Genomic DNA, 14,370 nt, shown 5'->3' with positions numbered 1-14,370 from the left:
GCTCCTGTCCCACCTGGAGGCCGACTGGAGCCTGCAGCACCTGCTGGTCTGGGCCCAGATGTGGGTGGGGCCTGGCCAAAACCCCCTGGAGTGAGAGCCCCAGCCCCGAGGGGTCAGGGAGGGTGGGGCAGTGGCTCAGGGAGTGGACTCCGGAGGCCCCCGGGGGGCGCAGGCCCCCACTCACACGCAGAGAGCTCCCAAGCCCACCGTCCCTGTGCAGGGGAGACTCAGACACGGGCCCGCAGTGCTCACTCGGGAGGTGGACTCCGCCTCTGCCTTGGAGGGCTGTCCCAGGGGACAGGACACAGGACGGGGGTGGGGTCACTCAGCCTCCAAGGCTCAGAGGGTTCCCGGCCTCCCTTGCCACCCATATCACTTCTCCTCGTCAGCCGTAACCTGGTCCCAGAGCCCCGCGGTCCCTGGCTCTGCAGGTGGGTTCAGGCCTGCTCGTCACACTCCTTGTCGGGGTCCTGGCTTTGAACGCAGGGACAGAAGCTGTGAATCGGGAAGGGGTGTGAACCGTGTGACCAGCCGGTGCCTCAGTGGGGTAGCCTGTTCCACCTCCCCCATTGCCTAAAAGCAGCATGTGGCACCCCCTGCACGAAGGTGGCTCCTGTCAGAGCAAGTCTGGTTGGCGTGGTCCTGGGGCCTGGCACAGACAGGCCCCGAGAGCATCAGACTCCGTTACTCACGGCTCACTCCGCGTTTGTGAGCATTGACTGAGCGCCTGCTCTGCGGGTCCCTGCCCTCTGCGGCTCAGGATGGGGAGGGACGTGGGTGAGCAGACATGCAGACCAAGGGACCGGGCCCGGGGTGGGGCGTCTGCACGAGGTGATTTCACTCAGGACACCTTCCCAGCCGGTGCTCGTGCTAAACCTGGGACAGTCACCGCGTCCTGACGCTGAGGTCTGGCAGCTCTTCAGGATTGCAGAGGCCCAGCAGCTGAAGGCCGTCCTGGGAGCCTCGTGCTGGGTTCCCATTTGAAGGTGACCCCAGACTTCCGTCCCACTGTTTCTATCCCGTTAGCCCCCAGGGTGCCTCCTCGTGAGTTCTGCCCATGAGGCCCTTCACCACACTCGGTGGGCAGTCCTGTGCCCCCTGTGCCAATGGGACACTGAGGCACTTCCTTCCCCACCCAACACGCCCGGCATAGCTGCGGGGTGAGGCTCCACTCCGGGTCCTCAGCGGGGGTCAGGCCCCAGGTTGGGGAGGTGACTCTGGGGGCTCTGAGCCCTGAGAGAAGTACAAGAGGCAGCGGGGGTCGCGGCTGCACTCTGGGGGCGCCGCCTAACCCCAACCCTTTCTGCCTCCTCCCGGGCGACCCCTCAGTCTTCATGTCACCACGGAGGAAACACACCTGGAGCCCATCTGGTGACAAGACCTGCGGCCCCAGGTGACAAGAAGGGACAGCCTCTGAGCCCTCAGCTTCAGTGCTCCAGGGAGGCTGCCTGGTCTCGGAGGGACGGGCAAGGCCCGTTGCCCAGTGGGGGCTCCTTCCAGCCCTGCTGTCTGCGGCTGATGGAGAAGCCGTCCAGCCCGGCTCCCAGCCCAGGCTCTGTCCCCAGAGCCGGCCCCCTGCCTCGGGTCCTCCCTGGAACGGGCTACGGCAGATGCGGGAGCCCTGACCCCAATCCACCCCTGATCCTCAATCCTGCTCCCTCGTGTTAATCCCGATGCTGTACGACTATTTTAAGGATGGTGAGATGCAGGGCATGGGGAGGGGCTCCAGCTGCGCCCGCCCTCCAGCTAGGCCCACGTCCTCGCCCCCTCCCTCTGGAGGCCCTCGGGGTGGACCACCCTGGCCTGGCCTGCCCCCCATGCCCCCTTTGCCCCTTGCCCTGCGCACAGTAGGCGCTCCATGAAGAGCCCGCATTTCAGCTGCTGGTGTCTCGGCTGCGCTGAGAGCGGGGTCACCCGATGGCAACCTTAGTGAAAGAATGCAGGAATAATGACGCGCCAGCGTTTATGGAACGTGCCTTCCAAGCACCGAGCTCTTCGCCCTGTTTTCTCCAGCAATGACCCTGCTCCGTATCCGTTCCGTGAATGAAGGAAGGAACGAAGGACGGAGCTGGAACCGGGCCCGCCTTTTCCTGGGCCCGGCCGCCCCGCCCGGTGAGTGGCAGCAGGGGAAGCCAGTGGGCAGAGCCCCAGCCTGCCCAGGGCCGCGCTGGGTCCAGCCAAGCCTGAAAGCGGCCTCTTGGGACAGCCCCGCCCAGACTCCAGGAAAACCCTTCGGGCAGACGGAAAATCTAGGTCCAGAAGTTTCCATCCAGGACCTTGTCATGTCCTGGGGGTGGGCTGAGTCATTTTGAGTGTCTGCCGCCTGGCTCATGGAGAGTTGTTCGGCCCCGGGGACAGGGCCAGAGACACCCCCAACCCTCCGTGGGCTGATGGGGTCTGACCCCTGGGCCCTCCCAGGACCCCTCCCCCGACTGCAGGCATCTGTCCATCCTCCCGGTCCTAGTCCCAGGTGCTCGACCTTTGGCCAGGGGCTGCCCCTCTCTGGACCTGGCTCTCTTCATCCCTAAAAAGGGCCGAGATACGTCCTCCATCTTGCGATTGTTGGAGGGTGTGGGCTGGTGGATGTGGTTCAGAGGTCAGGGGCAGCGGACCCTGGGTTCGAATCCCAGCCCTGCCCCTTCCCACTGTGTGTGGCCTTGAGAGGCAGACAGGACCTCTCACGTGTCACGTGTCTGCCGGGTGAAGACAGGGCTCTCCAGGACATGGGGACTCCCCAAGGCCTCTCAGATGGTTGCAGCCCCCAGGATCCACGGTGGCTGTGCGCACACTGAGAGTGGGTGTGATGGGCCCCTCGGGCCTCAGTTTCCCCAGCTAGGGTGCCTTTGACCCCCAGGCACCTCCCAGCTCAGGGCTCCCTGGGCCCTGGTGGGGTGCAGGGCGCAGAGCCCAACCCTGGCCCTTTCCAGCGAGTGCCTCCCTCCCGGCACCTGTTTGCTCTTCCGTGAAGTGGCGACGGCGGCACAGACAGCCCGCGGGGTTGAGGAACTTGATCTGAAACGCTCGCGGGTGTGAGCGTTAGGAGGGGAGACGACCCGCTGCCACTGAGCCCTGACGCCGCGCCAGCTTTAAGGCGCTTCCTGAATTCAGAGGTGTTAATTGCGTACGGCATGGGGGCCATTCCCCAGTGAGGAAACCGAGGCTCAGAGAGGGACGCGCGGGGACACGTCCTCCCCCCCACCCCGTCCTGAGGGGTCCGCCCGCTCACCCGCCCACTCACGCGTCCGCTCGTTCCTCCTCACGGACCCCCCGCCCCCCAGCCGGCCCAACCCGCTGGTGACCCGGGCGTGCGCCGGCACCGGACGCGCGGGGCGACCCTGGACCGCCTCCCGGCCGGGGGGTAGGGGGTGCTGCGCGCTGACGCCCCCCAGCTCAGAGACCCTCGGCCGGCCCCGCACGCGCTCTGCGCCCCCGCTCTCGCGCGCCGTGGGCGGGGCGGGGCAGAGTCCGCCCCCTCCCCTCGGCCGCCCCGCCCGGCCCGCCGTCCCTCCCTCCCCCGTCCCTCCCTCCTCCCCTCGCCCTGGGCCAGGCTCCGCGGCCATGTGACCCGCGGCCGGGACGCGACGGGACGCGCCGGGACGGGAGTCGGGGGTCGCGGGCGCGGCCCGGGGCGGGGGCGGCATGAAGCGGAGGTGGGTCTTCGTGCTGCTCGACGTGCTGTGCGTGCTGGTCGGTAAGAGCCGCGGGGACCGGGTGTGGGGACCCTTCCCAGGCCGTGCCCCGGGCCCCGAGGGTTTGCAGGGCGGTGGGGCACTTCGGCGCCTGTACCCCTCGGAGCCCCGGGCGGTGGGGGAGCCCGGGGGAGAACCCTCGGTGCCGCGCCCCGCGCGCCCTCCCGGCCTCAGTTTCCCCGCCGCCCCGGGCTCGGGAGGGGTCACCAGGGCGCCGCGGGGGGGTGGCGTCCGGGCCCCGGAGCAGGAAGTCGCCGCCGCGCGTCCCCGCCCCGGCCGGTCGGTGATTCACGGGGCGGCGGCCGGGCGGACGGGAGCGTGGCCGCGGGGCACCGGGCAGGACCCCACGCCCGCCCCCGCCCGGCTCCCGGGGTGCAGGGAGGGCGGAGCCCGGGACGCACCGCGCGCCGGTGGGATTCGAACCCCTCCTCGCACGGACCTGGGCGAGGCTGCCGCGGACCAAACCTGTCGGGCGGGTTTGTGGCCAGGCTGGGGGCGGGGCCAGCCCAAGCCCCCTCCTCCAGGGTCCCGGGAACAAAGGCCGAGTGTTTGCTCTGGGGCCGTGTGGACAATGGCCCCGGAATCCTACCCCGGCGGGGGGAGGGGCGCCTCGGGCCTGAATCCCCCCCCATCTGCTTCCTGCTCCACCGTCGGGGACGGATCGGTCAGCCCTGACGGATTATGGAGGTCAGGTCCTCCTCCCATGCCCTAGATGAAACCCCTGGGATGGCCCAGGTGGCTGCAGAAAGTCCCTGGGGGCGTCCACCAGCACTGGGCATCGTTTCTTCAGCATCTACGTTATTTATTTGAACACTTCTGTGACGCTTATTGTATGCCAGGCACTAAGCAACGTACAAATAATTAAACCTTTTCGTCCAAACATCCTGTGAGAGAGGTGCTGTTATGATCCCCAGTTTTAGCCAGAGAGGTTCAGTCTGCTGTTGGAGGTCACACAGCAGGGAGAGGTGGAGCTGACAATAGGTTGTGTGCTTCTGCTGTTTGTCAGATGCTGGCGGCCCAGGCCGACCCAGCTCCTTCCAGAAGCTTCAGTAGATAAACAGTTCAGTGTTAGATGGTGACAAGGACCCTGGTGAAAACACTCCAGCGGATGCCAGGGTTGGAGACATTTGAGCCAGAGGACCCAGGCAGAGGGAGGGGCTCCGATTCCAGTGCTCTGAACTCTGCTTCCCGAATCCCGGGAAAGCCCAACTCGGCCCAACTAGGGGCGTCTGGGTCTTCAGTGGGAGCGGCTGGGCCTGGGGGACAGGAGTTGGGGGCTGACCTCACCTCGTGGGGCTGGGGCTCGAGTTGATTTCTCAGCGTCTTCCAGCCCTGCCCCCACCCCCAGCTTTGGGAGCGTCCTCCTTGGCCTCAGTCTTGCCAGCCAGAGGGACCCTGAGCACCACTCCTCTGCTCCCTGCCCTGCAGGGCCGCCCACCTCCCTCACAGCAAGAGTCGTGTTCTTAGGGTGTACCCTCACGCTGCCACAGAGCCTCCCAGGCCCAGCTCTGCAGGCGCGGCCCCCCACCTTCTCCCGGGCCCAGCTCTGCAGGCGCGGCCCCCCACCTTGTCCGAGGGCCCAGCTCTGCAGGCGCGGCCCCATATCCGGACCTTTGTAAGACTGTCTCCTCCGCCTGGCACTCCTCCTCTGATCTCCCCTGAACGTCCTCACCTCCTTCAGCTGCCTTCTCTCTCTGTTCTCCCCAACAACCCCCACTGACACCTGCAGCCCCTCCCTGATTCAGTCTTTCTTTGTCCCCAGCCCTGCTGTGCTCTGAGGGGCTGTTTCCTTTACTGAGCCTCGCCCAGACTCAGCCTCAGAGGTGCTGCTTGGCCCTGTGACTGGAGCCCCGGGGGCCCTGGAATCTGGCCCGTTGGGAGCAGGGTTGGCCCTGCCTTCCTCCTCCTCTGGGGATTCAGGCCCCAGAAGAGCCCCTCCCTTTTACACTTGTCACCTGCCCTGCTGGGCAAAGGACATCCTGAGAGCGGGAGGCCTCCCTTCCTTGATGGATGCTCGTTAAACTGCTGCCTCGGTTGCTCCCAGGCCTCTCAGGTGCCCACAGATGGGCATCCCACAGTGATTGCACAGTGATGCACCGGGACTGAGACACAAAGAACAGGAGTTTCCTCCCACGGAGTGATTTCGGGGCTGGGCAGTCAGGAGGGAAGTCCATGAAAGACGTTTTGGACAGAGAAAAGGACATGGGCCAAGGTCCTGGGGGGGTGGCTGCTTGCTGGGTCTGTCGAGGAGAAAGGAGGCTGGAGGGAAGTGCGTGGGGAAGGGGGAGAGATGTGGGGTCGGGGCTGGACGATGGGCCTTGGTGTCTATCTGAGGACAAAGGGACTCACGAGGGGGTTTCAGTGGGGGCAGCAGCTTCCTATTTGCCATGAGAAAAGCTCCTAGCTGTTGGGTGGTGTGGAGGTGAGGAAACCCAGGAGGGAGGTTGAGGCAGGTGGCCACATGCTGGACGAAGGCTGCTCTGCGTGGCCCCGGGCTCGGCTGGGGGGAACATGCAGCTGGGGGGCCATGTGGCTACTAGGCTCCTCTCCCCCGCCAGCCGCTCTGCCTTTCGCCATCCTGACGCTCGTGAATGCCCCGTACAAGCGAGGGTTCTACTGTGGCGATGACTCCATCCGCTACCCCTACCGTCCGGACACCATCACCCACGGGCTCATGGCCGGGGTCACCATCACAGCCACTGTCGTCCTTGTAAGGCAGGAGGGGCTTGGGGGGGGCCGAGTTCTGCCCTGGGTGGTGTTTGTGGGGAAGAGGGCCCCCTTCGGAGTTGCTCCCCTTTGAGTGGCGAGGACCACAGCCCGCAAGCCAGTGCCTGGGGGAAACCCCACGGTGGCTGCTCCCTTGCAGGTCTCGGCCGGAGAGGCCTACCTGGTGCACACCGACCGCCTCTATTCCCGCTCTGACTTCAACAACTACGTGGCCGCCATCTACAAGGTGTTGGGGACATTCCTGTTTGGGGCTGCAGTGAGCCAGTCGCTGACAGACCTGGCCAAGTACATGATCGGCCGTCTGCGTCCAAACTTTCTCGCCGTGTGCGACCCTGACTGGAGCCGCGTCAACTGCTCAGTCTACGTGCAAGTGGAGAAGGTGTGCAGGGGCAGCCATGCCAACGTCACTGAGGCCAGGTGGGTGCTGGAGCCGCGGCCTTCATGTTGGGGATGCTGGGGGAGCCCGAGCCACAGACACCCTCAACCTGGGGTGCTGGAGATGGGCCCTCAGGAGCCGGATACTGAAGAAGGGGGAAGTGGAGGCACCCAGGGCCCTGCAGACGGGGGGAGGCGGGGCCTGGAGCAGAGCAGTGGGTGCCGGAGCCGACCCCTCCCCTCAGCTTCTGGCCCCAGCCTCGTGCTTCTGCTCATCCTCTCGCCGTCTCTGCTGATAAACTTCTTATTTAATCGACATCCTTATTTTTATTTTTCAAAACTTGAAATAAAATTCGCCTAGCATAAAATTCACTAATCTAACCATCTTGATGTGTACAATCCATTGATTTTTAGTACATTCACAGTGCTGTGCAGCCGTCCCCACTATTGTATTCCTGGATATTTTCATCACCCCGTGTCCATTAGCTGTCACCCTTCCCTGGCCCTTGGCCGTCACTGACCGGTGTGGTCTGTGGATTTGCCTCTGCACGTTTCATACAGATGGGGTCGCACCACGTGGCCCTTCATGTCTGTCCTCTGTAGCGCTGCAGAGCTCGCCAGCGGGGGCTCCTGTCAGTTTTTGCTGCGTGTGTTTTGGGCTCTGCTGGTGGGTGCGGATAGCTGTGTGCTCGTGACGCCTTCTTGACGGGGCGACCTCGAGCACTGCAGTTGCGCTGCCTGATGGCGTTTCGGTCAGTGACAGGCTATGCGTCCGACAGTAGTCCTCTCAGATCATGACGGAGCTGAAAATTCAAATTGCCTGGTGACGTGGTCACTCGCGCCCGCGTGGCGATGCTGGTGTGAACAGACACCTGCGGCGCTGCCGGTCGTGTGAAAGTACAGCCCGTGCACTTGTGCACAGTGTGTGACACTCGAGAGTGACAGTAAGTGACAGCCGCTAGACTAGACTTTTTGTTGCTGTTTTAGAGCGTCCTCTTTCTCCTTCTAAGGAAAAAGTTCACTCTACGCACTACGCCGTGTTGCATCGTTTTCTCTCGTGCTTGATTTAATCTTGTGTCGTTTGTTCATCACGGCCCCTAAGTGTCCAGTAAGAGGCCACGTCACGTGATTGACCTGGAGACGAAATTCAAAGTGATTCAGGACACGAAGGTGGGACACAGCGATGGTTGTTGCTCCCGGTCGGGCGGGTCCCAGGCCCCTCGGCTGCGACGCTGGGGAGCAAGGGCAAAGCGATGGAAGCTGTCGAAGGGTCTGCTTCATGGAGGGAAATGAGACAGACAGACATTCGAGAAGGGCCTGTGTCAGACCTGCAGAAACTTCTCATGACCCGGATTGAAGACCAGACACAAGCGTGTCCCTCTCCGCACCGTGACGATCCCGGCTAAGCAGGGAGTGTCTGCGACGTTGAAGGGAAAGGCTGGACCCGACTGCGGCGTCGAGCTCACCGCCAGCTCCGGGTGGTTGAAAGGAGTCAGATGGATGCTCGTCACACGACGGGAGAGCGAGTGCTCATGCGAAGGGTTTGCGGAAACTGGATGAGTGTGGAGGACGATCGCTCGCCAGAGCAAACGCTCAACACAGACGGGCCCCCTGTTCTGGAAACGGCGCCTGAAGGGGCCTTCTTCCGCGGGGCCCAGTCAGGGCCGGGCTTCGAGGACAGGACAGCAGCCTTGCTCGGGGCCATGCCGCAGGCTGCGAGTTGTCACCCCCTGTGCTCTGGCCCTTCTAGCGCATCTGTCGCTCCCGCTGTGGCAGCAACAAGAAGTCACGGCCGACCGGCTCCCCCGGGACGCCCCGAGCTGCCGTGCCAGGTGGAGAAGCGCCGTCGGGAGAACAGCGCGCCTGTTAAGATGGTGCTTGTTGTCGATGACGCTCCTGTGTCTGCTCCTCTTATGATCTTCATCCCAAAAGCCGAGTTTCTCCCTGCAAAGTGTGTGAAAACTGGCATTTTGAATATTGCGACGGAGCAGCTCTGCGACTCGGCGACTTGCTGCTGCTGGAGGTCGTGCTGGTGGTGAAGTGACTTTCCTGAGCTGACTCTCGGGGCCGCATTCTTCGCCGTGTGTGCCCTGAGGTTCTGCTCTCTTCGTGGAGTGACCAGCTGGTGACGGGACAGACTTCCTTCGACACCGGGAGCCGGGGAGCACGCCAGGCCTCTGCACACGGCTCTGGGGGCCACGTGGGGCCCGCCCTCCCCTCGGCCCTGCCTTCGCCTTCGCTTCCTGGCTGCAGCGCCTCAAGGTCAGCCAGAGGGCGGAGCCGGGGCCTCCCCGCCTCTCCTGAGCAGTCGCCCACCCTGGCCTCTGGACCCCAGGGCCTTGTTCTCCAGAGCGTGCCGTTCCCAGCCCTCCGTCCCAAGCTTTCGAGAGTCCGTGTGCCTCCCCAGGCAGCAGTGGCTGATGTGTTCGCTGCGATGTTTCAGACCGGAGCCCCTGGGGAGCCTCGGCCACGGGCAGAAGGAGGTAAAGAGCGGCTGGCTCCAGGGCCCCAGACGGGTCCCAGCAAACCGTCACACCTCTGCAGTGAGGCCCGTTCTCTCCCTCTGGTCCCGTGGCCACCGCCATCTGCCGACTGTTCCTGGCGGTTTTCATCGCCTTTGTGGAGCGTGGGCCTGGGAGTTCCTGACTGTTCTCTTCCGTCGATGGACGTCCTTTGTGAAAACTTGAATTTGTGTAAAAAGAAAATGTGAAAGTTTCACCAGTTACCACAGATGGAGAATAAGCCTGAAGAGAAACTCAGTGGGAACAAAGCTGGTGCTCGCTGCCTGCGGGGCGCGTGTGCCGGTTCTGGGTTCAGGGCCCGCGGCGCGTGCCAGGGGTAGAGACTGTGAGCCCCGGCCCAGACCTGCTGCTGTGTCCTCAGAGAAGCGGGGAGGGAGTCACTGACCGCGTCTGACGCTGCACGTTTCCCTGTGAAACCCTCCCTGGTGCCGCGTCCCAGGCTGTGGGGACACGGTGGGAGGGACAAGCCGCCGGGCGGTGGAGGGCAGGGGGGCCCCGTGTGCTCCCTGGTGGAGGGTAGCCCTGACACCCGCATCCTCTCCGTCCTAGGTTGTCTTTCTACTCTGGACACTCCTCCTTTGGGATGTACTGCATGATGTTCTTGGCGGTGAGTCTGTTTCTCCGTGACTGGCTTGTTGTGGAACCCCAGCCGAGTCACTCCCCTTCCCTGGGCCTCAGTTTCTCCATCTGTCAAATGAGTGGGTGGAGGCGGTGATGGGGGGCGAACTGGTTTGTTCATAGAAACTGGGGGTTCCGTGCTCCTGGCCTCAGTGCTCCCCCTGTGTGTCCGGCGGGGTGAGCTCGGCTCCTGGCTGACGGACGCCCTCTGCCCAGCTCTACGTGCAGGCGCGGCTCTGCTGGAAGTGGGCACGGCTGCTGCGGCCCACCGTGCAGTTCTTCCTGGTGGCCTTTGCCCTCTACGTGGGCTACACCCGCGTGTCTGACCACAAACACCACTGGAGTGATGTCCTCGTCGGCCTCCTGCAGGGGGCGCTGGTGGCCGGCCTCACTGTGAGCTCCACCTCCCTTCCCGGTCCCGTTCTCCAGCCCCACCCCAGGCCCTGCTTTCTCAGGGCCCCCAGACACACCCCACACCACCCCACTCCCGGGTTCCAGCCCGCTCCCCTCCCCGGGTCCCTTTCCTCCTCCGTCCCCGCCTCTCCAGCTCCGCCCCATCTCCTCCTCCGTCCCCGTCTCCTCCTCCGTCCCCACCTCTTCAGGTTCTGTCAAATGAGTGGGTGGAGGCGGTGATGGCGGGGCGAAGTTGTTTGTTCATAGAAACTGGGGGTTCCGTGTTCTCTTCTTCTCCCAGGTTCGGTACGTCTCCGATTTGTTCAAAGTGCGGCCCCCGCTGCATGGCCCGGAGGAGGAGGAGCTGGAGCGGAAGCCCAGCCTGTCGCTGACGCTGACCCTGGGCGAGGCTGACCACAACCACTTCGGGTACCCTTCGGGTACTTCTTCCTCCTGAGCTGCGGGCCGCCCGGGCAGGGCCCTCTGCGTCCGGCCAGGTCCTGGTGGCGCTCTCACCTGGGTGGCACCAGGGCTCTGGACGGGCTCCAGGTGCCCTGGGCCGGCCCCATCTCCTGTGCACTGGACCTGGGGGTTTGGGGCGCCCGGGGCAGCCCTAGCTTGGAGGGGACCCTGTCCTCAGCTCCCTCAGTACTCCCTGCTTTTGTTGGGTTAGGGAGGGACCGAGAGATCCAGATGGAAGCTGTTTTTGTAAAGTGTAGTGCATATGTGGACTTTTTAGTAAAATAGGGCATTTTTTGGACAAGTTGTCAGTGCCCCGTCCTGAGGGCTGTGTCCACCAGCAGAGGGCACCCTCCCTCATCGCTCAGCTGGGCCGGGTGTCAGTAGACGGTTAAGTCACTGAGACCGCCCGGGTCAGGAAGAGGCCAAAGTGGAGCCCGCGGCTCCCCTCCCGGTTCCCATGTGCAGTGCCGAGGCTGAGGGTCAGGCGGGGTCTCATGTGCAGGGCCCGGAGCAGAAGGCCTCTGCAGGCCTTGGACCCTGGGCCAGGAGGGTTGGCAGTAGGGGGTCCTGATTCCGGTCAGCCTCAGGGTTCTCCCCTCCCCGTGTGTGGAGGCCACTGTCGAAGGCCCCCGATGTGGCCCCTAAGGGCTGCCTGGTGGAAGTTTGGATGTGGGCCAGAGCTCGGCCAGCGGGCCTCGGTCCTGCCTGCAGCCCCTGGAGGCTGCGTGCAGGCTGCGTCAGGGTCAGGGTCGGGAGGGCTCGCAGGGTTTGGGCCTGGAGCCGGGCTCCTTGTCCCCTTTGTGCTCCGGGACGTGCCCTCTCCTGCTCTCGGGCGGTGCCCACCTGCGGCAGCACATGCCGGCCATTCCTGGGGTTGACCGCTCCCTGTGGTCCTGGAGGACTCGGCAGTGCCCACCCTCCCTGTGCTCAGTCCTGCCCCCCGCGCTCTGGCCCGGGACCCGCGTGTGTGGCTGCAGGAACACGCCCTCTTGTCCCCCGCCCTGGATCGTCTCCTCACTCACCGCTCACGGGAGTGAGTGTCGGGAGGTGAAGCACATGAGGCTGTGAACTAAGCTCTAGAAACATTAAGGAAAGCGCGTTCGAGACCCAGCGCGGGCGGGCTCTGTGATCCGGGAAATGGAGAAAGGGAACTGGAAGGAACTCTGGGCCCAGGCCGAGCGGTGGCCCGGGGCGCGGAGCACAGCGAGCAGGAGCGTCCACCCCTGGCGGTGGCCCCTGAGGTGATGAGGAAGCTTCTGCTGCTGATGGCTGTGGGGCCGAACCTGGCAGGACGTTCGGGGTCACTGCTCAGGGAAGCTCGGGCAGTAAGTTTAATGTTTGACCAACCAGCCGTGTGACGTGGGCAACTTGCTTTTAAGTGTCGGTGTTTTATTTGTGCCCAGAACTTGTGTTACTCCATGTTCCTTGCCGGGTGCTCCTCTCAGGCCTCCAGGGTGATGTGGCTCCTGGGGACTGAGACGGGGGAGGTCTCCGGCTGCCGTGACCTCGCCTGGTGCCGCATAGACGGGAGGAAGGGGACCCAGAGGCAGAACAGCCGCATGCCCAACGTCAGGGGCGCGGCCTCCCTGAAGGTGTCGGGCAGGCTCCTGGCCGGGGAAGCCACAGTGCAGCTGCCCAGGCGTCCCAGGAGCCCAGGAGGAGGCGACGGCAGTGCCCTCACGGCGTGTGAGCGCCTCTCCCAGGCTCAGAGTGTGTCTGTCAGGGAACGGGGAGAACTTCCAGCGGGATTCCACAGGGCGGCCGGAGCAGGGAGCAGGTGGGAGGGACGAGTCGGGGCCCCTGACACCAACCGCTGCCTCCCCCTCCTCCCAGTGCCGTGACCGGAGGCCAGGACCCCAGTGAGGCTCTGGGCCCAAGTGTGGAAACAGCCCCGGTAAACGCCGCTCTGGACGTGGTGTGCTGGGCGGTGCGGTGGCTGTGCTGGGGTGGCCGACGGAGAGGAGCAGAGCGGTGAGGACGTAGCTGGGGGTCTGGGTGCTTCTCCGGGAGGCCAGGGGCCACGCCGCGTGAGCGGAGAGGGCTGAGCTGGCCAGAGCCGTCCCGAGTGCTCGAGAGCCGGAGCAGCTGCAGCCTTCGGGGCAGCACTCTCCCACTACTGGGGGTTGATCTCAGGACACGTCACACGCTGTTCCGTGTGAGCCGTGTTCCAGGGCCGTTGACTCTCACAGACTCGGCCCCGTCGCGGTCACGTGAAGTCAGGACGCCACCCTGGGTGCACACGCCTCCCCGTGTTACATCCCGAGGTGGAGGAGTATTTTCTCTTTTTCTTTTGTTGGTTCTCACGGGAAACCCCTCGATTCTTAGTCGTGTAAATATTTCCTGGGTGTGTTCTCGGTGCCCAGCGTCCCCCACCTCGTGACATTAGCTGGTTTTGGACAAACCCCTCCTGAGCACTGAGTGACACGAGGGACTTTTTGCTGGTGTGTTGGGTGCGACGTCGTGGTGTGGTTTTCTAGGAAATGGTGCTTTGTGGCCGTGCGTTCTGATGTATTTAGGAGTGAAATTTTCTGATGTCTGTAACCAACAATATTTCACAATACAAAAATGTGAAGCAAACGTGGCAAAATTTTAGTAATTCTTATGTCTACGTGCTGTGTATGGGTATTCGTTATGTCACTCTCTTTACCATATTTCAAAAGTTTTTTATATAATTCAAAAAAGGAAAACTCTGCCTCAGTAAATTCCTGTAAGTTGAACTCTGTTTATTCATTTCTTATTCCCCAAATAAATCCCTATATACGTTGTAAAAACATAAAATTGGAAAACAAGATTGAGTTTCAATGTTAGTTCCTGTGATCTCAGTGGGGTCGTCGTGTCCGAGCGCAGCGGGCCGTGGAGAGGGGTCTGGAGGTGGTGGCCAGGCCGTTGCTCCGGTCCCTCCCGACGCCTGTGTGCGCCTCGTCTACAAGGAGAGAGACGTCGAGCTTCCGTGTAAACCCTGTGGCGGTTCTCGCGCCCCCGTCAGCACCTTCCCAGCGGCCTGCCGGCTCCTGTCTCGTCTCAGCCTGTTGGCTCTTCCATCTCTGAGACGGACGTGCTCCCGGCGGCCCGCGTAGCCTCCTGTTTAACGGTTGTGACTTATGGAATCCAAGCAGCCCCGTTTTCCGGTTTAATACGCACAGTTTTGGGTAAATCTAGGACACTGGGTGAGAACTTCCAGTCGGAAAGGCTCGAATCGCCTGACCACAGGCATCCAATATGTGAACGGGCTCAGGCCTCCCGCCAACGTCTCGTCTCGGCTCACAGAGTCGCTGCTCACGCCTCCCGTCAGCATCCCAGCTAGGCCTGGCCGGGGCTGTAGGACGACTGGATAGGGTTAGGGTTAGGGTTAGGGTTAGGGTTAGGGTTAGAGGTTAGGGGTTAGGGTCAGAGTCAGGGTCAGGGTCTGGGCCAGGGGTTAGGGCTAGGGCTAGAGGCTAGGGCTAGGGGTTAGGGGTTAGGGGCTAGGGGCTAGGATTAGGGTTGGGTTAGGGTTCGGGTTCGGGTTCGGGTTCAGGGTTCAGGGTTCAGGGTTAGGGTCAGGGTAGGGTTCGGGTTAGGGTTTAGTGTTTGGGGTTAGGGGT

The 14,370-nt window shown here is 63.4% G+C and overlaps 1 protein-coding gene across 2 annotated transcripts; it reads left to right on the top strand.

Moving 5' to 3' along the window:
* The first annotated feature begins 3,516 nt into the window (after nt 1-3,516).
* PLPP2 (phospholipid phosphatase 2) lies at nt 3,517-13,593 on the top strand. Of its 2 annotated transcripts, none has more exons than XM_023644235.2 (6): nt 3,517-3,691; nt 6,248-6,399; nt 6,556-6,833; nt 9,863-9,920; nt 10,148-10,324; nt 10,626-13,593. In XM_023644235.2, the coding sequence occupies exons 1-6, from the start codon at nt 3,640-3,642 to the stop codon at nt 10,779-10,781; spliced, it is 873 nt and encodes a 290-aa protein (XP_023500003.2). In that variant the 5' UTR covers nt 3,517-3,639; the 3' UTR covers nt 10,782-13,593. The 2 variants fall into 2 exon arrangements, with proteins under 2 accessions (XP_023500003.2, XP_023500004.2); XM_023644236.2 differs by having other exon boundaries at nt 3,528-3,650.
* The last annotated feature ends 777 nt before the right edge of the window (nt 13,594-14,370 follow it).

This window comes from Equus caballus, chromosome 7 (assembly GCF_041296265.1).
Source record: "Equus caballus isolate H_3958 breed thoroughbred chromosome 7, TB-T2T, whole genome shotgun sequence".
NCBI lineage: Eukaryota > Metazoa > Chordata > Mammalia > Perissodactyla > Equidae > Equus > Equus caballus.
Note: the sequence above shows the minus strand (reverse complement) of the source record. Positions and strands in the feature narration are given on the sequence as shown.